Source organism: Cryptomeria japonica, chromosome 7 (genome assembly GCF_030272615.1).
Source record: "Cryptomeria japonica chromosome 7, Sugi_1.0, whole genome shotgun sequence".
Lineage (NCBI taxonomy): Eukaryota > Viridiplantae > Streptophyta > Pinopsida > Cupressales > Cupressaceae > Cryptomeria > Cryptomeria japonica.
The window spans coordinates 158,692,516-158,719,085 of record NC_081411.1 but is presented as its reverse complement, the minus strand read 5'-3'; the positions used below and the strand labels follow the sequence as shown (position 1 = coordinate 158,719,085).

Sequence of the window (26,570 nt, the reverse complement as noted above, 5' to 3'; positions counted from 1 at the left end):
CTGAAACCACTCTCAAACATCCTGAAAGTATATATGGAATATAACTTAAAGTATAAGAAAGAAGAAACATAAAGGGAAATGTCCATAAAAATTATCCTGATAAAGAGTGCGAAAAGTCAAATTCGCTCCTGTCCCTCACCAAGGGTCCAGAGCGAAAATGCTTAGTTGAGCCATTCCTGACCTTGTTTGGACGAATCGAGACATCAAAGGCATGGTGAAGGACGAAATGAGCATGATAGAGCATCCAAACTTGATCAAAACAATAAAATGCTTAAGTTCGCTCCTGTCCCTCAGGAAGGGACCAGAGCGATTTTTGTTATAGATGATTTTCTCGCCAAGTTACGACCGATTCCAAGGCATGGATGAATGGAAGGACGCATTATGAACCCGTTGAATATAAATCTGGAAGCTAGCAAAGTGAAGTGAAGCATACAAAGCCAAGATCGCTCCTGTCCCTCTCCAAGGGACCAGGGCGATATGATGATTATATTGCCGTCCCTCCAAGATCAGGACACTCCAAGGCGAAGAACAAGGTACCAAGGACGTTTCGAAGCATCTCCATCAAGCACAAAGTTACAAGAACAAGGTACCAAGGACGTTTCGAAGCATCTCCATCAAGCACAAAGTTACAAGGATCGCCACATTGAGGGATTTGCTCTAAAATATCCTAATTCGCTCCTGTCCCTCAGGAAGGGACCAGAGCGAAATTTCCATAAAGACCAAGATTTTGAAAGTTTAACAAGTATCAAGCCACAAAAAGGAATCAAGGGACGTCATTTCACGCATTGAAGGTAATGGCAAGTTGAAGAACGCAAGGACAAGCTTAAAAACTAGAAGTTCGCTCCTGTCCCTCAGGAAGGGACCAGAGCGATATTGATTATATTGGCCAAGTCTCTCAAAATTTACGTCAAGCCAAGGTTTTGCAAGATGGTAAAAGGTCTAAGGCGTCTTTTGAAGGTGATATACCAAAGTGTTGAACGTTAAAATGCTACCAATTTGCACAAAGAGCCTATATCGCTCCTGTCCTTTGGACAAGGACCAAAGCGATTTTTACTAAAACACTCATGTTCCGTCAAAACCAAGACAAGGCAAAGATAGGCATGGTCAAGGACGTCCTTTGGAAGACAATGAATGAAGAACAAAGATCAAAAGTTTGCAAATTTGAGCCAGGACACTAGGATCGCTCCTGTCCCTCAGGAAGGGACCAGGGCGATATTACATCCAAAGGCACTCATTCACACATGCAAGTCAATCTAACTCAAAGGACCCAGCTAAAATGGCGATTTGGACGTAAGGATGAAGACCTTGGACGTAAAAATTGCAAGAATCATGACCAAATTGATGGATCGCTCCTGTCCCTCAGTCAGGGACCAGGGCGATGAGGTACGTATCTTCTCACTTTTTCATTTTGGCGCTTAAAACACATTTTTTAAATTTATTTAAATGCTAGAAAAAAATCGATATTTAATTAAAAGCATTTAAATAGCGCATGGTATGTATTTATTAATTATTTTTTGCCTTTGTAAAAAATCGAAATTTATTAATTAAAAATAAAGGCATTTAATAATTAATTATTAATTTAATAAAAATCAAAAGGGAGCGCTTGGGTTTATTTTGTCAAGGTCGGCCTTTATTATTTATTTAAAAATCATTTTAATTGCTATATTTTGCAAAAAGTCGGCCTAAGGTCAATATGAAGGTGAGCGCCTATAAAGGAAGGTGTTTATTTCATTTTCACATCATCATTTATCATCTCTCATATGCAACTTGGAGAAGGCAAAAGAAGGCACTAGTTTTATCCAAGGCGAAACATCTATCCAAAGGTGGTGTGAACTTAATCTCACTTGAGCGAACTTGCCAAGGACATATCAAAGGTGGCGAAGTTGTCATTTTGAAGAAGAATCACGTTGATGACCATCTTACGCCAATTTTGCCTAGGCAATTTTATTCATTTTGCATTTTAGAGTTAAGCTCTCAAGTAAGGTATGGCAAGATCTCTTGTTTTAATTTCAAATTTTGATTGTCATTGCCTTAATTTTGAATTTTGAAAATTTTGTTTTGCCTTAGCTCAGTCATTTTTAGGAAATGATTAATAAAGGACTTATCATTAAGTTTCCTAAAATTTGCTCTCTAATTTATGTTATGTATTGCAAAATCATGGTACTAATTTTGAAATGTTGTGTAGGCATCAAATGGAGGTCTCTTCAAGGAAAATCAAGCCGGATCAAGGACGGTCTTCGCCGGGACGGTCTTAGCCAGGACATGAACGACCTTCTTTGGACTAACATCATCAAGGGCAATCCAGCGTTCCAAGGTGAGGTACATCATCTTCCTGCACATCAAGGACGCAAGGAGTTAGAACAAGGGCTCGTTGAAGAAGCAAAATAGATCCAGAGGAATTAATTAAAGCAAGTTTCTCAACAATATCAAGATGAATATCTACCAAGTTACAAGTGTTAGATGAGGTGGCGTTCTAGTCATCATTTCTCCAATCAGTGAGGTCCACCTCAGCATGTCCAGATTCAATGTACTTAACTCATGGAAGGTGGCACAAACTCCGATGTACCTACCCTGGCTATCCATTGGTCGATTTTTCTAGAGAGGACATGTGTCCAAGCAATACAATTTTATCATTGGTCAAGCATTAAATGTTATGTAATGGTTGTAACAAACCCTAATTAGGGTTTTCATTGTTGAATCTTGGCCATTGATCTTGAATTGATCTAAGCCATCAAATTGTATTGTGGGCACTATAGAAGCCCAAACATTTCATTTGTAAAGGATGATTAGAGAGAGTTGTAAATAGTTGGAAGAGTTAGAATATAGTTGATAGAATAGCAATTAGAGTAGAATAGGAGGACAAGGCAAGAAATTGTTGCCATTGATTGTAAACAAACTCCATTTTCATTGAAGTAATGGTGAAATATGTCGTTTTTCTTGCAATTTGCATGGTTTCTTGTTGAGTCTTCAATCTTAGATGGTAGATGATTAGATGTATGGAGGAAATGTTATTGATTGATGGTGGAATTCGTACATCCATACTACTAGCAGTTTGTTGATTGCAAACTTGCCTTGTGTAGTCGACTGGAATCGTTCAGCTTAAGCTCAATTTCAATTTGTCGCCTCTTCATTGATATGCATCAACTTGGATGGTATCTATGCCTGCGGTGATGATTTGAACATCATAAAGCTTCCCATAGAAGATCGCACTAGTCTTGTGTAGATGTTCCATTGATGTCAAAACAAGACCTAGTTAGAGTTTCATTAAAAAATCAATCATTGCTCCTACATTCTTAGTATTAGGATTAGATCCTCTTTTCGCCCTTATCCTTTTTTCCTTTTTTTTTTAATCTAATTTAGTAAGAGCCTGTGTCCAGCAAAGCAGATCGGAAGTTCAATGTAAGTCCCCTTGTGATTCCAGCAAATCACATCATACCACTGGAGCTTGTCCACAAGTAGAGACCCTACCAAAAGGAACCTTGGAGTCATCCTAACTGATCCTTCATGCGAATCTTCAGCAGTTAGAGGCTTTATTCAAGAGAGGATAAGATACCCTTAGGTATTTTATTCTGTGTATGATGGTGTACAAAATACACGTCAACAGGGCCCCACCCAACTCCTAAGCACTCATTAAAAACTTTTAAATAGGTATCTAAGCCTCATTTCAAATCACTCCCACATTTCAAAATATAAGACTTGGTGTTGTGGAAAGAAAACATAATATTGTGAAAATTGCATTCTCTATGAAAGTTAGTGTGATTTTCAAAGCCTTAATTTGTGCTACACCAAACCCCCTAAGGGACCTTTCCCCTCAAACCTATTGAGGGATCTACCCCCAAGCTTCTAATAGAGGACCTCCACCTCAATCTTGTTGGGGGCTCTACCCCAAAACCCTCACAAGGGGCCCTACCCCTCAATCCCATTAAAAGCTTTAGCCCCAAACCCCCACAAGGTGTATTCCCCCCCCACCCCCCTCAGTATAACCTTGTGCTCATCACAAACCATAACCTTAATAGTCTTTGGGCCCCACCCAAACCCTAAGCACTCGCAAAAAAACTTTAAAATAGGCTTCTAAGCCTCATTTCAAATCACTCCCACATTTCAAAAATATAAGACCCGATGTTGTTAAAAAATAGTGAAAATATTGTGAAAATTACATCATGAAAGTTTGCATGGTTTTAAAAGCCTTAATTTGCGCTGCACCAAACCCCCTAAGGGACCTTGCCCCTCAACCCTATTGAGGGATCTACCCAAAGCTTCTAATAGGAGACTTCCATCTCAACTTTGTTGGGGGCTTGTAATGTCCCCGTTTGATTTAGTCCTGAAACAACCATTCTAACTCAAAGTGAGAATAGTAATACATTAATAAATATAATTTTATCAAATTGTATATATTTTATTATATCTTTTAACTCAAAATCTTAAGAATAGTATGAAAGATAGAACTTATCTTGCTTTATTGTAATGACCATAATAACCTCTTTCCAAGGTCTAACATTCCTTATATGTATTTATGCAAAGTATATAATGATTGTCCATGTTATGAAGGCCTATGATTGCAATAATGATTAACGACGTTATCTCTGATAACGTCAATCTGCATCTGTCATACAGTTTTTGTCTCCAATATCCCTAGATGGTTTCGATTTGATGTTATGATATATTATTTACTAGAAAGCAACTTCAATACTGATCTTGCTTCACTCTTATACCAATTATTCACAGTCAATCATTAATACTTCAGCCCTATATTAATAGCCACTAACCACAAGCACATAGGTTAATGAAATAATTGCTGCCACTAATGCTAGGAATCCATATTATATTCTTTATGGCTGTTCCCTTGCTAATAGCCATTCACCCGAGATTGTTGCAAGGTGTGCGTCCTGTTGACGTGTCTTTTATGACTACGTCGAACACAAAATAAAGTTGCCTAATGGTCACTTCACTCTCTCTTGATCAAAGTACGATTGTGTGCTAAGATTGCAGGAAGATTAGACAATCAACTCCAAGGTTCCTTTATGCTACAAACGTGACTCAGCTGGCTGATGTGTTTGCTGGTAATCCAAATTGGCCTTACGTTTGCATCATTCTTTCACTTCTTTGTTGTGGTTGGAACTCCATCATCAGATATGACAATTTTGCGATGTTGTTGCTCCGAACTGACTAAAATGAACTAAAAGTAAAAGGGAAAGGGTTTAGAAGGATCTAAATCTACTCCTAAGGGTAGTGATAACAATGAATAGTGCTCTGGTGGACAAATTCCAAAGAAACCAAGCTCTGCTTCGCCAAAGTCAACTACAACTCCGCCCAAAGGTATCCATGGAGAACATGAAAGAAAGAATTTTATCCATCAAAGTCAAAATCCTATGCCAGTCAGGAAAATTGAAAATTCTTCCAAGACTTGGAAGTGATGAATTCCACCATGAAGAGTGAATTCCATGCTCATGATTGAAAACTCAAAAAAATTGGCATGAAGAATTTCCTTCCTCGAGGGTAAGGAACAAATTTATTTCCAAAGGAGAATTTCTTCACAACATGAATTCCATGCCAGGATGAATTGAAGGTAAAAAACAACAATTTCTAAGGCAAGGAAGGAATTAGGGTTGAATTGAATAAGAAATTTCCCCTCGAGAATTTTTTTTGAAAAATCCATTCTCAGGCAGGAAATCACATCAAATTTCAAAATTTTCGTAGATTTGGATTCGTAGGAGAATTCTCTCCCTCCTGGACTTGAAACCCTCATTTGTGGAAAATTTCTAGAAAATAGGAGATGGTGGAAAATCATTAAAAATCTCCTCCAGAGCAAGGAAAGTTCAAGAAACTTCAAGAAAATTCTTCATGGATCAAATTCTTCTCTCCTAGAGTTCTCTCTCCAAGGTTTTCTCGCCAAGTGGCAGCCGAGTCAACGCACGCTGAATTGATGAAGCATCTCTTTGCATGCAGCCATCATATTTATGGCATTATGGCAGATTCCTTCTACATGCAGCCATCACGTTCAAGAGATGATGGTGCATTCATGGCATCATGGGCGATTTTTGCATGAGGGTACATTCATTGCATAGTGGGCACTTTTTAAATGTAATGGTTAATTAATGCTTTATGGGTGCCATTTTCGATAGGATTGTAATTAATTGTATATGGGCTTTATGGGTTATTTATTGCTGATTCCCACCTTGTTGCATCTTGAGTGGAGAATCTTTTGGGAAAACCCTAATTAGGGTTTTGCATGTAGCCAGGGCTTGAAGCCTATATAAAGGGGTGACCCCCCTCATTTGTAACAGGGGGGAGACTTGTATCAAATTGTTGCAATAAGTTTTGAGATAATAACAGTGAAACATTGTTCTCTGATGGTGTCCACTTAAGTTTTTTTTTCAAAGCTTGCATGGTTTCACCTTCCTCACTTAGATTAGAAATAGTAAAGTGCTTTGATTTCAATGGAGAATGTAATGGTGTTTGATGAATTTCCATGGTTCATACTTTTTGCATCTTGCTGATTGTAAGTTGCAGTGTAAAGTTAGCCTGAGCCATTAAACTTGTGCTAAGTTCGATTGTGGACAGTCATTTGGATTGTGCCGTTTTGGTTATTCAAATGCACTTTCTTGATTTGAAAATTCTTCAACATCCTTAGAAGATTGTATCGGTTCTTGCGGAGTTGTAGTTGACCTAGGCGAAGCAGAGCTTGGTTTATTTGGAATTTATCTACCAGAGCACTATTCATTGTTATCACTACCCTTAGGAGTAGATTTAGATCCTTCTAAACCCTTCCCCTTTTACTTTCAGTTCATTTTAGTTCGTTCGAAGCAACAACATCGCAGAGTTGTCATATCTGATGATGGAGTTCCAGCCAGAACAAAGAAGTGAAAGAATGATGCAAACGTAAGGGCCCTTTGGATTACCAGCAAACACATCAGCCAACTGAGTCACGTCCATAGCATAAAGGAACCTTGGAGTCGATTGTATGATCTTCTTGCAATCTTAGCACACAATCGTACTTTGATGAAGAGAGAGTGAAGTGACCATTTGGCAACTTTATTCTATGTTCGACGTAGTCATAAAAAACACGTCAACAGAATTGGCACTAGAGGGAGGGCGTGATCATAATGAATTCCTGAACAATTGAACTCCAAATAATATCAATTCATATATGCGAGGAGTAATCTTAAGGACTTTTTTTACCCTCCTTCTGCAGCCAACAAAATTGGCCCTAGAAGGAGGGCTGAATACACGAACTCTAGATTCTATCATTTGAAATTTGCAGAGGTTATCTCAAGCCATTTTTTTACCCTCCTCCCGGAGCCAACATAATTTGCGCTAGGAGGGTGAGTACGCGAACTTTAGATTCTATCTCTTCAAATTTGTGGAGGTTATCTCAAGCCATTTTTTTCACCCTCCTCCTGCATCAACACGTCCTTGGTCTCCTTGTGCTCTGCAGTGCAGCGCTTGGGTTCGAGACACGGCTTAACCACCTCTTGTGGATTCTATAAGTCTAGTGGTTGTATCGGGCATTAACAGGTTGATCTTTTGGTGCAACAACAACTACACTTGTAACAAGTGGTAGCAAAGCTTGGTCACAGGTTCAAAACCCTCGCTTGCATTGGGGGGATTGTTGCAAGGTGTGCACCCTTGGTTTCCTTGTGTTGTGCAGTGTAGCGCTCGGATTTGTGACATGGTTTAACCAGCTCCTGTGGATTCTATAAGTCTAGTGCTTGTATCGGGCCTTAACAGGTCGATCTTTTGGTGCAACGGCAACTGCACTTGTAAACAATTGGAGAAATTCAAGATAGTCAAAGCTAAGGTGGAGATAGAGACAAGATTCTGTTTCTTATCTACTGTTGAAGCCGAATACATTGCTGCTGCTAGTAACTGTACTCAGGTAGTTTGGATGAAATGGATGTTGAAGGATATTAGTGTTGTTTATGATGAGCCTACTGTTATACACTGTGATAATTCAAGTACTATCAATATTTCCAAAATTCCGGTACTGCATTCAAAAACAAAACATGTATCAGTTAAGTATCATTTCTTGAGGGAGAAAGTTAGTGAAGAGGAAGTAAAATTGGAGTATGTGTCTATAAAGGATCAGATTGTAGATATTTTTACTAAGCCTTTACCTACAGAGACAATTGTATACTTGGAATTGGTCATAGTCTTATCTTCTTATCCTGATTGATGAGCAGGTGCTGCTACTTAGCAAGAGTAGTCAATGTGTGGTTATGTGTTTTAGGGGGAGAGAATCATGATTTGCATATTCCTTGGGAGAGGTTTTATGTTTTGTGAGCCTTTTGCATTGATGTCAAAGGGGGGGAGATGCCTGTGAAAAACTGTCTTATCTTGGAAGCTTTGTGCATATGATCTTAGGGGGAGTTTTGTCGGAGTTTGCTGGTGTTGATTTCTTTCTTTGCTTTGATTTTTTTTCACATTCATATGTTGCCATCAATGCCAAAGGGGGAGATTGTTGGATTTTGCTGCTGCTAGGATATGTTGTTGTCATTGATCTCAACATATTCCTATGTTTTGGTGCTCCGATGATTGCAGAGAGTTGATTTGGTTGGTGTATTGGTTTGGTTTGCTGATGAGGGTTTGTGGTTCAGTAATGAAGTATCTCTAGTATCTCTACTTCATTCTTTATTGGTTTCAGTGTTCCAGAAGTCTATTTGATCATATCAGTTGATCCGGTTTGTGGATTGGTGTTTCAGTGTTCTGTGTTGTAGAGTTTGGTATTTGATCCATTGCGCTCCAATGTGATCAGATTTTGAGTTGTGTATTTGGGAGTGTGTTTGGGATGTTCATTTGTATCTTCATTTCAGATGGTTCATGATTTGGTGCTCCGCAAGTTATCTTTCTTCGTTGCAATTGTTGCGGATGGTTCTAACGTGCTTGTTGGTGTTTCCTAATCATGTCCTATTTGGTTTAATGGCCCGCATTGGTCATTGTGCACTGTGTTGGTGACTTCATTATTCTGGTGGTGATGTTCATGTTCTTGGCCGACATGATGAGTGTAGCGTGTTGTAGTTGATCTTGGCCATGTTGCGTGTTCGTGGATCTTTGTATTGCTCTGGTGGTTGATCTTTGTATCATGGGATGTAATTTTGTAATTAGGTCTCATGTGTTGACCCGACCTTGTTGTCAAGATTGATGATTTGTATAAATAGGTGTGATAATCATGTAATTTGGGAAGAGGTGAAGTGTTTGCATTATCAGAGAGTGTAGTATGTGCGAACAAGCGAATTGATCTTTCGGTGAAGTGTTGAGGAGAGATTGAAGTGTTGTAGAGCAGACAAATGTGCTTAACCGGAACTATCATCGGGCATTAGGAGATGTTATTCTTTCAGTTCATGTAATCCGGATTGTTGTCCGATCTTTGTAAGGCAGTGAGCCTTCCCTAGGTTGTTTCCCTTTCTTGTTTTGAGAAGTGAGTTCTAGGTAGTGTCCCTGAATGCATGTGCATTTCCTTTGTAATATTTTCACATACTACTGCAGAGTATCATCTTATTGTGGGTAGGTTCCTACCGTGGTTTTTCCCTTACTAGGGTTTTCCACGTCAAAATCTTGATGTTATGTGTTTTGTTGTTATTGTGTTTATCCTTGTTGTTGTTGCAGTTGATCAGTTTTGAAGTTGTGCTTGAATTTCTTAATCCGGTGAAAACTGATGTACCATAACAACTTCTTTCCAAGATCTAACGTTCCTTATGTCTTTATGCAAAGTATATAATGACTGTCCATATTATGAAGGCCTATGATTGCAATAATGATTAAAGACGTTATCTCTGATAACGTCAATCTGCATCTGTCATACTGCTGTTGTCTCCAATATCCCTACGTGGTTTCGATTTGACGTTATGATATAATATTTACTAGAAAGCAACTTTGATACCGATCCCGCTTCACTCTTCTGCCAATTATTCATAGTCAAACCTTAATACTTCATACATGTATTAATAGCCACTAACCATAAGCACATAGGTTAATGAAATAATTGCTGCCACTAATGCTAGGAATCCATATTATATTCTTTATGGCTGTTCCCTTTCTAATAGCCATTCTTTATTAAAGACTGTCCATGCCAATCACTGCACCCATGTTTTCATCTCTGTGCAAAGTCTCTGGCTGACGTCTCTATGTACGTATGTTCTCATGATGCCAATGGTGGATCAGAACCACCCTCCATGGCTGTAATACGATTCCCCGAGCAAATACGTAGTTGTGAACAATTATGATCAATGCTTATCCCGTTGATCTACTGCAGTATCGATATTGCTCCTTATTAAGTATGTTCTGTGGTAGTATGAATCCCCCCGTTGGGAATGATATGAAGTTTCTTTAATATGCGATGAGAGGGTGTGATAGTGAAGCGTTGCATCCTCCTCCCTTAATCGTGTCTCTTCATAAGGTTGACATGATCTTCATCTGACTTTAATCAGGCAATGTTTTAGATGCTGGTCCGTATCTTTGTCTAAATTATTACTGTAATTGATATTATTAATCATTGTTGGCACTGCCTCTTAATCCCATTCCCTGATTAGTGATGGATCAATCATTTGGTTAATTGCTTTCATCTTGATTTGTTTATTAATATCTTGATTATTGACAATTAAGACTGAACATTGACTAATCACCAATAATATAGTCTCGGTTTAATCACTGCTAATGTTATTATGTTTGACTTCTGTTTAAGATGATAGTCTTCCCTTTCGTTAATTAATGGTTGCAAAGGCAAACAGATCTGACATGCGTCAGATTTGGTCTTCCACTAACTATGTGTTGACTAATGGCTTAATCAATAGGATGTTGCCTAATAGGAATTACCTTCAGGTATGATAAGTCTTTATTGTTATGCTCATAAGGTATATATTAAATCTTGTTTATTTACAATTATTAAGATTTTATTTAGTTCATTTTATTCATTTATTTGGATATATATATATATATATTAATTGTATTATTATTTATTATTAAATTCTATTGTTAAAGCAGTCATCATCATGTTTTAATTGTTTAGATGGGGACATCACAGGGCTCTACCCAAAAACCCTCACAAGGGGCCCTAGTCCTCGATCCCATTGGAAGCTTTAGCCCCAAACCCCCACAAGGGGTATTGCCCCTTAAGCCCACGTGGGGCTCAACCCCTAAATGACTGTCCCCAAATCTAGGCCGATGGTCCCTTATTTTGAGACTCCATGGAACATAGGAAATCTTCAAATATTTTTGAGTTGGTTTTCCAGCTTTCTTGCCTTCCTCTTCACTTGTTAATAAGTTTAAGGGACCCGACCTTAGCTCATGACAACTAGTCTATTCTATTCCTACGGAAACTTTGTTTTGTCTTGATGTATACCCCACTTTAGAGGATCCAACCTTCATTCTATAGAGCTAGATACCTGATTCCAAAATTGTGAAATAGCTTGTAGATTTTTATATATTTGCCTAATTTAGAAAAATAGAATAACCTTTGCTTGCATCATTGGACCATCCTAAAACTCTTAGTTCCCTAAGGTGATCAAATACACAAAACAGTATGGAAGAATACCAAGGTTGCATGGGTACGGGGGTACTTGGAGACGTTGGATACTAGTACGGGTACTGGTACGCCTATTTTTTCAAAATAGGAGATGGGGGTACTTGGAGACGCCAATTTTTTTTAAAATATAATTTAATAATTTATAGAAAATCTGAAAATATAATGACATTGAACTTTCAAAACAAGAATTAACATTCACTTTGAAGTTTAAGTACACAAATGTGAACTGAGTCAAATCAAAATGTCATACAAATGTCTGAAAATGGGGCTCACGTCGGTGATTTTTGCTTCTGCCCATGCATCGTGTCAAACTTTTTGACTTTTGCACGTGTTATTTAGGGTGGAGACGGGAGGGTTCGTTGATGCGGAGTCTCCTATGTGTAGAGACGTCTCCTGATGGGTCTCCGGTATGGGAGACGCGTACCAGTCTCCGGTATGCGTTCTAGGGGGTTGGGTACGGGTACCCATGCAGCACAGAAGAATACTATGAGTTGTTGCCTAAGATTTTAGCAATATAGCCATCCATCTTCATTTGCTAAGGATGATATGGAAAAATGAATTTTGCAAAATTGTTAAACTGAGGTGCAAAATGTTTGCATAGTTAAAACTTTAAAGATTAAAAATCTAAATTCTGAAACATATTTTTAAATTGCAGATTTTACATTCTTGAGTAAGTTGAATATTGAATTTGCATATGAGAAACCTTATGAAGCGTTGGTTTTATGCAATGTGTTTACTAGGGAATTAGGAAAAAAAATTGCCTCTAGAGCATGTGATTTCTTCCTGGAAACAAATGAACTCAAAATTTATGTAACAACATAATGAGCTAAGGATTCGAAAAATCGAAACTGCTGATACATCACTATTTTTGCTGTAACACATTTCTTTATTCTGCATTCCAACATATTAGGGCCAGCTTCAATCTCTCGTCACGATTTATATCAGCTTTATCTTCTTTAGGGAATGTTCTTCCTTTCACTTGATTATTTATAATATTTGTCACATAAAAGATCTTTTCTACCTTGTTTAGGGTTTACCCATTTTGGGTTCAAGACCCCTAGTTCTAATTTTTTGATGTCCAATTTTTTATCATAGCCTCTGTTTCATTTTAGATGTTGGAGTTCATTTAGACTCAATCTTGCTATTGTGACTGGCTGTCCTCTTGAGTCCCATTGTCATAATTTGGTAATTCATGTACATTATAATTTATTTGATTCTCTGTTGATCTTAATGTTGAGGTATAGTCATGTCCTAAATATTTTTTAAATCAATTTTTATTTTTAATTCATATGAAAACTGTACTGGCAAATGGAGATGATACTTTTGTTGACAACTTTAATAATTATTATTTCTTTTAGATCAGAAACCTTGTTTGAAGCTCTTACTTCAGACAGGCATAAGGATTGGTGGAATTGCCATTTATGCCAGGTATATTGCTGATTAATATCATATTGTCTACAATGCAGGTAGTTTCTGCATTCATCGGGCTTCTTGACATTATTCTTGTCTCAAGAATGAACCTTAAGATGCATATTCCAGATCAAGCTTTTGTCTTAGGTGATGAAGCTTTGACTGATGCTATATCCAAGATTCAGATAATGCCAATGCTTGTACTATCTTCCCAACTTTGCCCTGCAGGTATTGAGGCCACTATCTTTGCTTTCCTGATGTCAATGTCCAACTTTGGACATACATGCGGTCATTGGTTTGGTGCACTTCTGCTTAAATGGCTCCATGTCCAAAAGGATGACTACAGCAAACTTTGGTTAGCAGTGCTTATCCGCAGCCTGATGAGACTGTCTCCCCTCTTGTTTCTCTTTCTTATTCCAGACTGCACGGTAGAAAACATCAAGCCCCCATGTGTTTCTCTATTAAATGACACAAAGACAATGGAAACTGCAAAGGATACTGAGCTCTTTGATAAGGTCTCTGTACATGATTCAAATTAGTGATGATAAATGACTTGCACCTGTTGTAGTCAAAGTTCTACTAACTGCAATGTTTGACCTCATTGAAGAATGGAAATTCAATAATTAGAAACAATTTTCACACTAGCTAGCCAGATTGGGAGCCTGTGATGCAGTATTCAAGAGGTTTGTTACACCCATCCAAGATATGTCAGAAGACAGAAATAAGTTTAAAGTGTTGGCAAACACACATCTTCATTAAGATGTGTCAGAAAGTTGTAAATGCCAAGGCTTGAACAAAAAAGTTTCATTCATAGGTGAGCTTGGCACTTGGGTAACTGTTGGAATATTTAGTTACTTCTATGAAATATGGTTAAACAATAAGATATGCAAGAGTCGTGTATATTTGCAAGAAAAAGTTCCACTATTTAATGATTACTGAGATGCATAGAAAGGATTGACACATCCTTGGGGATGAGATCTCATAGAAACAAGGTCTTAGAGAGATAAGATACCGCCTCTCTGTGGTCTGTAGATTAATTATCTGTTGTAACTGCATCATAGCTCTTCATTTCATCTAATCCATCTTTACACCTATTTGTGATTGAATGTATTGATTTTTTATTTGTTCATAATGCCTTCAAAATCATAAAACAGTATAAGAGCTGATTCTTCATGAAATAAAATTCTATTTTATTCATTTGTTCAATTTCATTTTTACATAAACATGTCTGATTTGATGTATTCATTTTCAATTTGTGTGTGGCACTCCTAAAATTAATCCCCAAAGTTGATGGTGAGGTAGGAATGTTTCTACTTGTATAACCATGAAAGTTTGAACCAGAAATAATCTGAGTCCACAAAGAAATATGACAATGATTATTATTCTTAGAATGATTACTATCCTCAGGAGAACATTCTCGATGATGCCTGGCAGGAGCATGCTTATATAGCTGGAGATATTTATTACCATTTCAATATGATAATCCTATGGGACATTTATTTTCTAGAAAATTGTTCATTTCCTCCAATCCTTTTGTGAAAGGATATATTCCTCTTCATCATTAATTCACATATCTGCTTCTAGAATCACTACATGTGAAAATGCTATGCGTTTTATTATATGGTTTGGGAAGTTCAAATCTGAAAATTCAGGGTCTACAAAAGAGTTCGAAGCAAAGATTGACAACTTAACTAACAAGGGCTGCAGAAAATTCTCAGGAGAACATTCGTAGTGACACCTAGGAGGGGCATGCTGATATGGTTCAAGATATATGTTATGTAATGCCCTACCAAGGAACCCCCAAGGACACAAATCAAGAAAACTGGAATTTTATTTTTTCGAAACATTCCAAAAGATCTTTAACAACTTCAACACAAGATACGACATGACACGTCGCACTTGAACGACAACGTACACACAAGTGTCGCAAGGGATACCACAACACATAGGAACTATTGCACAAGACCTCACCATTGCACAAGCAAAGTGACAATAGTAGAAGACCAACAAATGTGGAACCACTCACCATGGTGAAAGGGCATAAGAAAGAGAGGAAGGACGACTCCTCAAGAACGATCGACACACACCACAACCATGACCTCTCACAAAATGACTGCAGGATGGGATGAGGGAATCATCAACCTCCAATCCACATCAAACTAGGCTGACCAACTCAAGCCCAAACTCTTTTGACACATACAAGAGTTCACTCCCAAACTACAAACATATGAAATCCTATTGTAACTCAATGACAAACAAGCAGAAGATTAAGATCCCTAAATGTCAACCAACCATAGGGGTGATCCACAAGGGGTTTTAACATCTTCAAGACTTCACAAGACGTTGCCAAACAATCTCAACCATCTCCTCGGTCCTAGGTGTGACAATTGAGCTCCTATAAACAAGGGCACATACATTGATGCAATCAACACCACAACTAAACATTGCATACACAAATGTACCCCCTCAGAGGTTCCCCAAACACTTTAGGACCCAACAATCAACTTTGGTGGACAAGTTTCACCTATCTGAGGCCCCGAAAACTGTGTCAATAAACAACTAAGGACACTGAAGCCTTAGGTGGATTTGAGTGCCCAACTAGGACACTAGCACACCAAAGGAACACTAGCATGGCATGTTGGTGTCCTTTGGACATCCCTAGTCCTTTGGGTCTGGCATCATTTTCCCTTTTCCAATAACTCTCCCTCATGCTTGAATCAATAGCAATGAAATAGCTGATCTATCTTTGAATTGTCTTCTCCATGGAGTTGAAAGATAATACAATGAATAGCTCCCCCTGAACACATGTTGCTCCTCGATTTTGTGCAGGGAGTGCAATTTCCACAAGCATAGGTTTATTCTTCTTTTGGTTGTCTTTCTCTTCCTTCCTTTCCAAACTCTTGTATATTTCCCTTTTTTGTTTGGCCATGGTATTCTCTTTCATGTTCTATCTCGATGGTTCCACAAAACCACTTCTACAAAATTGGGCTATATGTCAATGATTATTACATTTATAACATATGACATTATAATCTACTAAGGGGGTAAAGGAATTTTCATTCCTTTTTGAAAAGTCATAAGAACTTCTATTTTTGTTCCATCCATAATATGCTCCACAATCTCTTTCCTTGTGACCAAACCAATTGCATGAAAAACAATAATGTAAGAAGGAACGATAGAACCTTGTTCTATGTGGTTGTCTTTAATGAAAGGGCCTCCTAAAGTTGTCCTTGTTTGCCTTTGGAGGTGTATTGTTCTTTTATGGGACTTTATTCTCCTCCATTTTGTTGTCATCCCTTTTGGTGGAAATCATGAGAGCCTTGATGTATTTTTTTGGTTTTTTCTTTGTTTACCTTCTTGTGGCACATTTGTAGCCTAAGAAGTTGCAGCCTCCTTTGTCTTCTTTTGATGTTCAACAAAACCAAGAATAGTCTTAATAAATGGTGAGCTTTGAGAATTGATGATGTCATCCAATATTTTGGTGCTTTTGTTAAACTTCAAGCTTCGATTCAATTGTTCAATAGATTTCTCCAAATTCTTTCTTAAGGAGACAATTTCAAGCTCCAGTTTTTCATATTTGAATTTCCTTGCCTTAAGTTGATCTCTTATAACCTCCTCAATTCATTTTGGCTCTTCTGATTGAACTATATTTGTGTTGCTTGTTCAAAGCCAACTGTACTTTTACAATCCTATTGATCGAATGAACTTCATTATGAAAAATTCTTTGTGATTTCTACAGGAGTTATAAATGTAAATATGAGCCTATTCTTCTATTGTTCAGGTATTTCAGAAACCTCTACACTACACCAAAAGTTTCACTAAAGCAGTATTTGAAATTCATCAATCTACATCACATGAATGGGTAGCAAAAGACAATTTGAATAATTAGTTTTGCAGTTAGGCACCTGCAAAAGTTTCCTTTCAGCTATAATAAAAAAGATCTCATTTCTGCTTGAGTGGGGCAAGAGGTTAAAGCTCTTGAAGCTACCTGAATAGAGATAGGGAAAGAAACTTTCCATTTAAATTATAACTAAATGTAGTTAATCAAGTGGATTCAAATTTCAATCAAATGTGTTGAAATATATGTATGTAAACTTATAGGGAGAACTCCGGAATTCCTACGACTTGGAGATATCAGCGGCAGTTCTTCCTCCTCCCTATGACTCATCTAGCATATAGCTTTGACCACTCCTACCAAATCCAGGGGAGAGTAGTAGATATGGAACATAAGTATGAGTGTGACAGCTAGCTAAAGATCCAAGGCTGACAAATATAATACCTATTATTAAGCAATGGGCATGTTGTTTCAGATCTAACATATAGCTTTGACCACTCCTACCAAATCCAGGGCAGAGTAGCAAATGTGGAACATAAGTATGAGAGTGACTGCTAGCTAAATTTCCAAACCTGACAAATATAATACCTATTATTAAGCAATGGTCATGGTGTATCGGATCTTCTGCAACTATTAACTACAAGTAATAAATAAGAAAGGAAATACAAATCCATTTCATCTTATATAGATCCCTCCATGTATTTGGCCTCTGCCTGCTAGAAAAAGCAGGTATAGGATTGTGTAAACTGGATAGTAATGTCCCATTTAAAAATTTGATGTTAGAGTCTGCACTGACTTTCTTGGTAGTTCCAGATGAATAGTTTAACTTTACACTCTCCGGTATCCTCACAGGCTCTGCCTTTTTATAAATATTTTTCTCACATTTTGAGATTTGCTTAGGTTGAATCTGATAACCAACAAGTAAAAGTTACATCATCCTTCACTTTAAAATCCTCTTACTTTGTAGTTTCAGATGAATAGTTTAACATTACTCTCTGGTATGCTCACAGGCTCTGCCTTTTTATTAACATTTTTCTCACATTTTGAGATTTGCTTAGGTTGAATCTGATAACTAAGTAAAAATAACATCATCCTTCACTTGAAAATCATCCTAAAACAATTGTGAATATCTATTTAATGATACAATTTAAAGAGTGGAATAATTCAATCAAGATCACAATCTCAGATTGAAACTTTGCTTTCCTCATTTTCCATCACTTGCGAATGTGAACCTCTATATTGTCTAGCAAACTAGAAATGTTTTAGTAATTGTATGCAACTGCAGCACGTAATAATAATTGATAAACTGGGAAGATATAAAATACATATGGAATTTCAATCTCCCTATTATGCCTGGACCTATATAATCTTTGTTATTTTTAATCGCTGGAAACTGTTCTTACCAGTGCCATATATAATTGTGTTGCTAGCCGCAAATACAGAAAAATAAATAAGTTAGCAAGATATAGACAATTATTTTGAGATGGACATCCAGATTCCTTTCAGAGGACTACAATTGTATACATAACAATGACCAGATTTTAGGAATCTTTTAACCATATCTCAATGACATTAATATGCTTAATTTAATTTTGGGGCAAACAAATGAACAATTATCACATAACACTTATAAAAAAATCACCACTCTGAAGGCAGAGGCAGATATTCATTTGCCAGTGAGCAGTAGCACTGCATTTTACAAGAATAACACTGTTGATAAAACATTATACATATGTAATGAGTCTATGACAATAAAGAAGTGAAGAACTTATGATTAATGATGTTCAAAGCAGAGAATCTAGCAGTAGCAGCTGGAACTGTAAACTATGCAATAATTATTAATATCTTTTAAGAAACAAGAATTAAAAAGTAACGATAATTATATATCCCAGCCAGAAGCCAATAAGATTAAACAGGTCCCTGTAATATTGTTAATTGAAAATCAGATTGAACAGAAATTGTATTGAATCTATTCTTGTGAAAGCACATACATCAATATTCTTCAAACAATACCATCAGAAAACACTATTGAATGGGAATGTTAAAAAGATGTGCAAGCACTTGATTGAAAGGGGTTGACTGATTGCTTACCCTACAACCCATGTCATGAGAAAGGCGAGGAAGACACCCTCTATGGATCTACTCTTCAAGTTGCTAATAATCCAAAGCATTTCTGAAACTGCCCAGAAGAAAAAACCGAATCTAAACCTTACATTGTTAAATTTTACTTGCCTGTAAAAGAACAGATGGTCCTATTCAATTCAATGAAAATTATATCAATGCAGAAGGAATTGATGGGAAGAAAATTATCTTGAATTTGGCTGTGTTCTTTTTAGGGTACGGACGGACTCTAGCATGAGTGGAACTGGGAACATTTAGATACAATTACTTTCCCTGTTTTGATGCCTTAATTCCGAAATTAAAGTTACCTCACTGCCTAGTGAATCTGCTCAGCCTCCAATGAATTATTGAAATTTTCATCACTGATCTCTGCAATCACTGCAAGCTCCAGCTGGTCTGAGGAAAACCTGTTGCAGCTAAAATGGCATGCATAGCATGTAATATACAGATTGGAGGAAAGCAGACGCCAGATATATTGAAAAAACAAACGGTCATTTTTGCTTTCTTTTTCAATTTTTAGAGATTTTCAAAAACCAAATTAAATATGTCGAAAACTTTGGTTTTGGGAATTTCGGGGAAAAGTTGTGCCAATTGACTCGAACTTTGGCCGAAGTTTGAATATCAGCATAGGTTCAACATTGTATATTACTCTCAAGCAATATGTATTTAACAGATAATTTACAGTCCACTCCACATTTAGGAAGATCTAAACAAAATTATGGAATTGAAATTTGAAAGTGTTTATGCTTTAAAGGAAAATTGCCTATATTAAATTAAAAGATACATATAGATGGATATAAATCAATCTAGCTTAATTAATAATGGGTTAATTATGAGTTTTTGATAAGCGTATTTGTTATATTTTGATTAGAACACGGGGAGATAAAAGTAATTAGTTTGATGATCGAGAACATGGATTTTGGAATGAAGATTTATCAAATATTTTGCACTTTCTTTATAGAAAGTGCATCTTCTTTATTAGATAACAATTTTATAGATTATATTTAGTGTTATATTAGAGGATAAGTTTGTAGGTTTGTTATAAGTTTACAATCATTTTGTAATCTTTTGAGTCTAGATTCATCTTTGTTTGATGTAGAATTATTCTCTTTTATTCAACTAACTTCTTTATTCTAAGGGTTTGAAGTATTTTAATATACAAACTCTCATAGTTAGAATTGGCAAACGAGACAACAATTTTATAAACCAAGGTGGATCATTTATGGAGGGTAAGTGGGCTCGTCATTTCATGATGGTACTTGGCTGATTTAGTATTTGGTACATGGACGACACCAAATGTAATTTGTGGTGGCTATCATGGACACCTCCATTTGTTTAAAGGCAAGGAAAAGGTAGAGGACATTTTATGGTGACGTTTTTGAGAGGAGGTTTATGGAATTGTTCAAAACTAGAGTGGAGGTGGTGTTGCATTCTTTAAGACTAGTTTTGGGTGACAATTACCTAAGTGGGGAGAATTTGTATCGTGTGAACTCAAACATCGCTTCAATGTTCATTGCAATGTTGCTCGATGCCAGGAAAGTGGAGAAGACGGTGAAGGCTCTTATGAGAAAGATTTGGTCATGGTGGTGCAAGTGTTTGATGGGTTATCTACAACATGCCATCCTAGGGCGTGGTTTGATTCCAGATGGCAACATGAGGACAAAGCTAGGACAAGAGGATGATGATCAATTGTAGTTGTTTATGGTGTGGGGAGTTGGCATGGACATGATAGAGAGGAGTGAAGCTTGGGTAGGCATAGATTTCCTAAAAGAATATGTGGAAGGTGTTAGGATGGGTGATGACACACACACACACACACACACACACACACACACACACACACACACACACACACACACACACACACACATATATACATAATGTCAAATCAATGGCTCTACTTATGTTGTTATCTATTGAGGAATATTTTGCTAGAATACATGGATACCTCATATATATACATATATATAACACTATATATGTAAATTAAATGGAAACAAAAATACTTAATCTTTGTCAACACAACAATAGTTGAGAACAAAATAGTAATTAATTTTTCATAGTATTAAATTTATTGAAAATGAAGTACATCTTTAGATAAGGTTTTCTACATATAAATTCGAATATTTAATGTCAAATAGCAATTCTACTACTTTCTACCATCTACATACAAAAAAACTCCATTATTAATAAGAAACAAATCAAACATTAACTATGCTCTTGTTATTGCTTCTAGATTAAATTGTGTGTGTTTATTTGCTTCAATGTTTAAAATCACATTCTACGATCCATCATCAAGGTGATAGAATAGCTCATGTAGCATAGAGTGTGATCTGAAACATTGATGCAGAAAAAACACACACAATCTAATCCAGAAACAATAACAAAACTAATATAGATTGTGGAAAACTAACATCTTTATTAGCTATGCTACTCAATGCTTATATTACAATACTAAAAAAAATGTATTGACATGACACTTGTTCTAACTCTATCCCAAGTGATGTTTAATATTGATATGATCTATTATGACCAAAACAAAAAATTAAGAAAAAGCCAAAAAGTTTGTAAATATCTACAACTTTCTCCCACCATCGAGAAAAGTTGCATAAAATGGATATTGATAAAAGCAATTGTGAGTGATAGAAACACAACAGTACATGACCAACGTATCAAAAAGTGATTTGAAAGTAAATATGTTTGTTTTGAAAAATTATTACGTAAAACAACTTTCTCTAATAAGATAGATAAATGACAATTAATATTGATATTTTATAATAATTAAAATTAAAAAAATGAAAATGAAAAATAAATATATTTAATTAGACAATCAGTAACTATATATAAAGAATGAAGAAGGTTCAAATTTGATAACTTTTGAGATAACAGTAAGTTAATACTAGATTGATAATTGTTTAAGAATCATATTTTATTATATTGATTTTGTTCAAGAATGACTAAGCTATATTAATTATATTCTATCTTATATTATTTAACATAATATTATATTAAACTATTTATCTTGATAATATCATGATAGATCAATATTTATTATATTATATTTTATTAATATATTATAAATAATTACAATCAAGTACATATATATGTGAATAATTATTATATTAATCCAAACTAAATTATATAGTTATCTATCTTACATTTCATAAAGACAAATATAAACAAGGTCGCATTGTAGCATAGTTCCTTCAAATTCTCTCAAAACAATTTTGTTTAGTCAATTGAAATTCCAAACTTTGAAAAATCAATGTCAGGTTTCAATAGAAATCAAAAACAAATTTTGTAAAAACAAATTTTGTAGAACATTTGTTTTTATTATTTATTGATTATTTGGAGAGTTTTGAATTGTCTGGCCTAAAAATAAAATATTAAATTCATCAAATAACTTCATTATATGCTTTGATATTTATAGTTTTACTTATATTTTGATTAAAATATTGTTAATATAATGTTTAATTTTATTTTTATAACTTTTATACAAATAATAATTTAAGAAAAGAAAAATGTCAAATAGAATATATTGGTACATGGACATTTGTTTTTATTATTTATATTGATTATTGGGAGAGTTTTGAACTTTGTGTGGCCTAATAAATAAAATATTAAATCCATCAAATAACTTCATTATAAAGTTTGATATTTTTAATTTCATCTATGTTTTGATTAAAATATTGTTAATATAATGTTTAATTTTATTTTTAAAATATTTATACAATCAATAATATTAAGAAAAGGAAAATGTCAAATATTATATACATATTTAAAAATGAATATATAAGTATAATATTTATTAAATTTTTAATATATATATTTTATAGTTTCACATATATTTTGATTGAAGTGTTGTTAATATAATGTTTAGTTTAATTTTTATTATACATTCAAAAAAAAGATATAAGTATAATATCTACTACATTTTCAAAACTATTTTTTATAGAAATAATGAATAATATTTTTTTAAAATTAAAAATATATAAAGATTAAATAATTGTTATTTTGTGATCGGCTATTTTATTTTCTTTGTTATTTAATTAAGATTAAAAAATCTAAAGGCAAGAAATAAGGTTATTTTTTAGTGGTTCATGTTAGAAAAGCACTCACATTCTCCTAATTAGTTGTCATTGTAAGCAAAAAATTGGATAAATAAGTTAGTATAAGTGTCATTAGAAATAGTCTTATTATGCCTCCACAAAATGTTGGGATTTCAAATATGAACAATCAAAATGAAGAAAACATAGATTCCTGTTTATTCAACATAAAAAATGTTCTTATACATAAAGCTAAAACATTAAATTTGATTGGTACATGAACATTTCCTTTTTATTTTTATTAATTATTTGGAGAGTTTTGAATTTTGTGTGGCCTAATAAATAAAATTTTAAATTAATCAAATAACATCATTATATGCTTTGATATTTATAGTAATTTTTTTATTAAAATATTATTAATATAATATTTTTTATTTTAAAAATATTTATACAAATTGTATACACCTAAAAATGGTCTAAAGATAATTAAATATGTAGTTATTTAATTAATCTCCCTTCCCAATTAATTGAATTCACAAGCAATTTGATTAATTTTCCTATTCATCTACTAGTAAATAAATCTACATGATTTATTTATATAGTTCATTCCATATCCCCTTTTGATTAATTAATCTAAATTAATTAATCCTCCACCCCTGTCTAAACCAATTCTTCTAATCCCTAATTAAAATTAACAAACTCAAGTTTGTTGAGATTAATTATCATTTTCTAGTTATTTGAATTTCTAAATTCAAATGAGCACATGGCTCCTAACTTTTAACCACCTAACCTAACCACTCTCTAACCTAACCCATTCTATCTAATCTTAGTGTCTAACTAACCCTATCCCTTTGCACATCCTAACATCTTATGAGTTGGATATTTTCCCCTTGAGACACATGGCAGTTTTGCCACATGTCTCCTCCCTTGGACACTTGCCCTCTCATGAGAAAGGCTCATTGACACTTGTCACCAAAGAGATGACAAGTGTCCCTCCTTCCAACCTCTTCTCCAACTTCCTCAATCTTGATCCTTGATATCTTTAGATCAAATCTGGACCGTGCATTCCTTCCACCTCATCTTTGGCCTTGAAATTCCTATAAATATCCCCCATTTTGGAGTAATGAGGATCCCTTGCATTCATAGTTTTAGCATCATTACTATAGACATTTTCATTTCAATCATCTAGTAATTAGCATTTTGGATTAATCATAGCATGTTAATCTAGTTTCTTAGATCATACATTTCATATCATTTGCATAATCAATCATGATCAATTAGCTACTCGACTCTTGAGTTGCCACTTTGGAGGTCATTGCTTCGCTGAGAGCCAAACAATCCAACACCTTCAAGGTCCTCAAGAATAGAGGAAAATGGGACATTTCAAGGGAGGCTTATGGTTTGCATCTTTAATTTAGTTTTCAATTAAGCTTTCCATTTAAGTTTTATTGTCTCATTATATGTGTATGCTTGCTTCTATTTACCACGTTTTTAGCATCACACAAATAAAAAATGTCAAATATTATATGTAAATTTAAAAAGGAACATATGAGTATAATATTTACTATATTTTTAATACTATTTTTCTTTTATAGTTTCACATATGTTTTGATTGAAGTGTTGTTAATATAGTGTTTAGTTTTATTTTTGGCATAGATTTAAAAAGGAAGATATATAAGTATAATATTTACTACATTTTCAAAACTATTTTTAATAGAATAAATGAATAATAATTTTTTAAAATTAAAATTTATATATACAGATTAAATAATTGTTACTTTCTGCATGAACTATTTTATATCATTAAGATTGAAAAATCCAAAGACAAGAAATAAGGTGATTTTTGACTAGTTCATGCTAGAAAATGTAGTGCCCTTCCTCGACCCATCCTATGTGTTGCTCTTAATAGATTTGTTTAGATTCCTATTGGATGTCTCAAGTTAAGTTTAGGACTCCATATGTTTCAATTACTCATTTTAATGTTTAGCATTAGGTGGGCGTATGTTGCTCTGATGATTCTATGTACAAGGATATTGTCTTACTATGTGTGTGGATTGATGGGTTTTCATATTGATGATTTTTATGTTCATTCATGTGCTTGATGGATTATACATGCTTAGCTATGTTGTAGATTAGGCTGGCTATACATTCAGTGATATTATGGATGTACTAACCCCATTCTTGAGTTCATATGATAAGATGATTTCATGAGATATAGAATATTATTTGTATATTGTTTGATTTTTTTTGTGGAGAATCAATGTCACATCACTCATTGTGAGCGGGATGTGTTGTTGCAAAATTCTACCACTTGCCCATTGTATATACATACATATACATACATACATATATACATACATACATATATATATATATATATATATATATATATATATATATATATATATATATATATATATATATATGTATGTATGTATGTATGTATGTATGTATGTATGTATGTATGTATGTCTATGTATGTATGTATGTATAATACATATACATACATACATACATACATACATATATATGTGTGTGTGTATTGGTGTTAAGGTTACAGGACTTGTAGGTATCAGACATCTATTCCTCCTGGATTCACAAGTGCGAGCTCCCCTGGCCTTATAGGTGCATGTGTGTCATTTCCCAATGGTAATATGTAGTTCTGGAGATGACGTTGTTTTCCCTTACACACTCTACATCTATGTTGGCACTTGTGTGTGTCATCGGTGTGGGCGTGAATCGCCATGTCAGCTTGGTCACCTTGGTATGTGAGTATGTGGAATGAGTTGTGGTCATTTATGTGATCAATAATATTAAATTAATAACCTTAATATCAATTTGCGATTATATGGTTATTATGTGTATTTTGACGTATTAGACTTAATGGTTTTTGGATATTAAGGTTTCTTATGGCTTTATTTAATATCTATTGTTTATATTTGATATTTGAGAGTTTTGATCATTTATTTGAAAATTAATATTTTATTTATAGGAGTTGATTTATTGTTTATAACTTACCATATTCATTTAGTGTTTAATTTTTATTACTTTATATTGCCTTGGGGTTCATTTGATATTTAACGTTTGTAGTTAATTAATTAATTTATTTGTTGTTTATAGTTTATTTTATTTAGTGTTTAAATTAATCTTATTTAATATAGTTTTGGGGGACTTGGTTATTTATTCATAACACCTCATTGATTTATTTAATTAATTTACATTTTCATTTATATTTATAGTTGCTTTAATATTATATAAGGGGAAAATAAAACTATAGGTTAAATTAATATAAAATACTTCCCTATTCATAATAATAATGTGTTGAAATATTATATTATTACCTTCTTTGTTTTTTAATTCTATTGAAAAAGTCAATGGGAAAAATATATTATCTAACCCTAAGATCTGAGATTAGATATATTTCAAATGAAATAAGCTCATTGGCTAGAAGAGAGACTAGGGTTTTGGATTAATTGTCTTTACTTTTTATGTTGTTGTAGAGAGATTTCGGGAAGCTCTTAAAACAAAATTGGGTTTGGAACTTCTTGGATTGATTTTTGGAGCTTGGTCTTGGCATTGCTTTGGTGGAGAACTTGGTGAAAACTCTTCATCAATCTCTTGCCTTCCATCACATAGGGTT

General features: G+C 34.6%; 2 protein-coding genes across 4 annotated transcripts in view; one reads left to right on the top strand and one right to left on the bottom strand.

Annotated features, from left to right (window-relative positions):
- Positions 1–13,982, top strand: part of LOC131857118 (probable folate-biopterin transporter 6) — a 137,477-nt gene extending 123,495 nt beyond the window's left edge. Inside the window, exon 6 of the mRNA XM_059209216.1 lies at positions 12,985–13,982. Within this exon, the coding sequence (XP_059065199.1) occupies positions 12,985–13,467 (483 nt within the window). The 3' untranslated portion in view covers positions 13,468–13,982. The remainder of the gene's footprint in view (positions 1–12,984) is intronic.
- The window catches only part of LOC131078261 (indole-3-acetaldehyde oxidase), a 143,478-nt gene extending 123,936 nt beyond the window's left edge, over positions 1–19,542 (bottom strand). The window contains exons 1-2 of one of the 3 annotated variants that reach the window (XM_059209217.1): positions 19,193–19,542; positions 18,855–18,995 (exon numbers count right to left, since the gene is read on the bottom strand). In XM_059209217.1, the coding sequence (XP_059065200.1) occupies positions 18,855–18,866 (12 nt within the window). In that variant the 5' untranslated portion in view covers positions 18,867–18,995; positions 19,193–19,542. The remainder of the gene's footprint in view (positions 1–18,854; positions 18,996–19,192) is intronic. The other 2 variants (XM_059209218.1, XM_059209219.1) reach the window with 2 other exon arrangements.
- Positions 19,543–26,570: the final 7,028 nt, after the last annotated feature.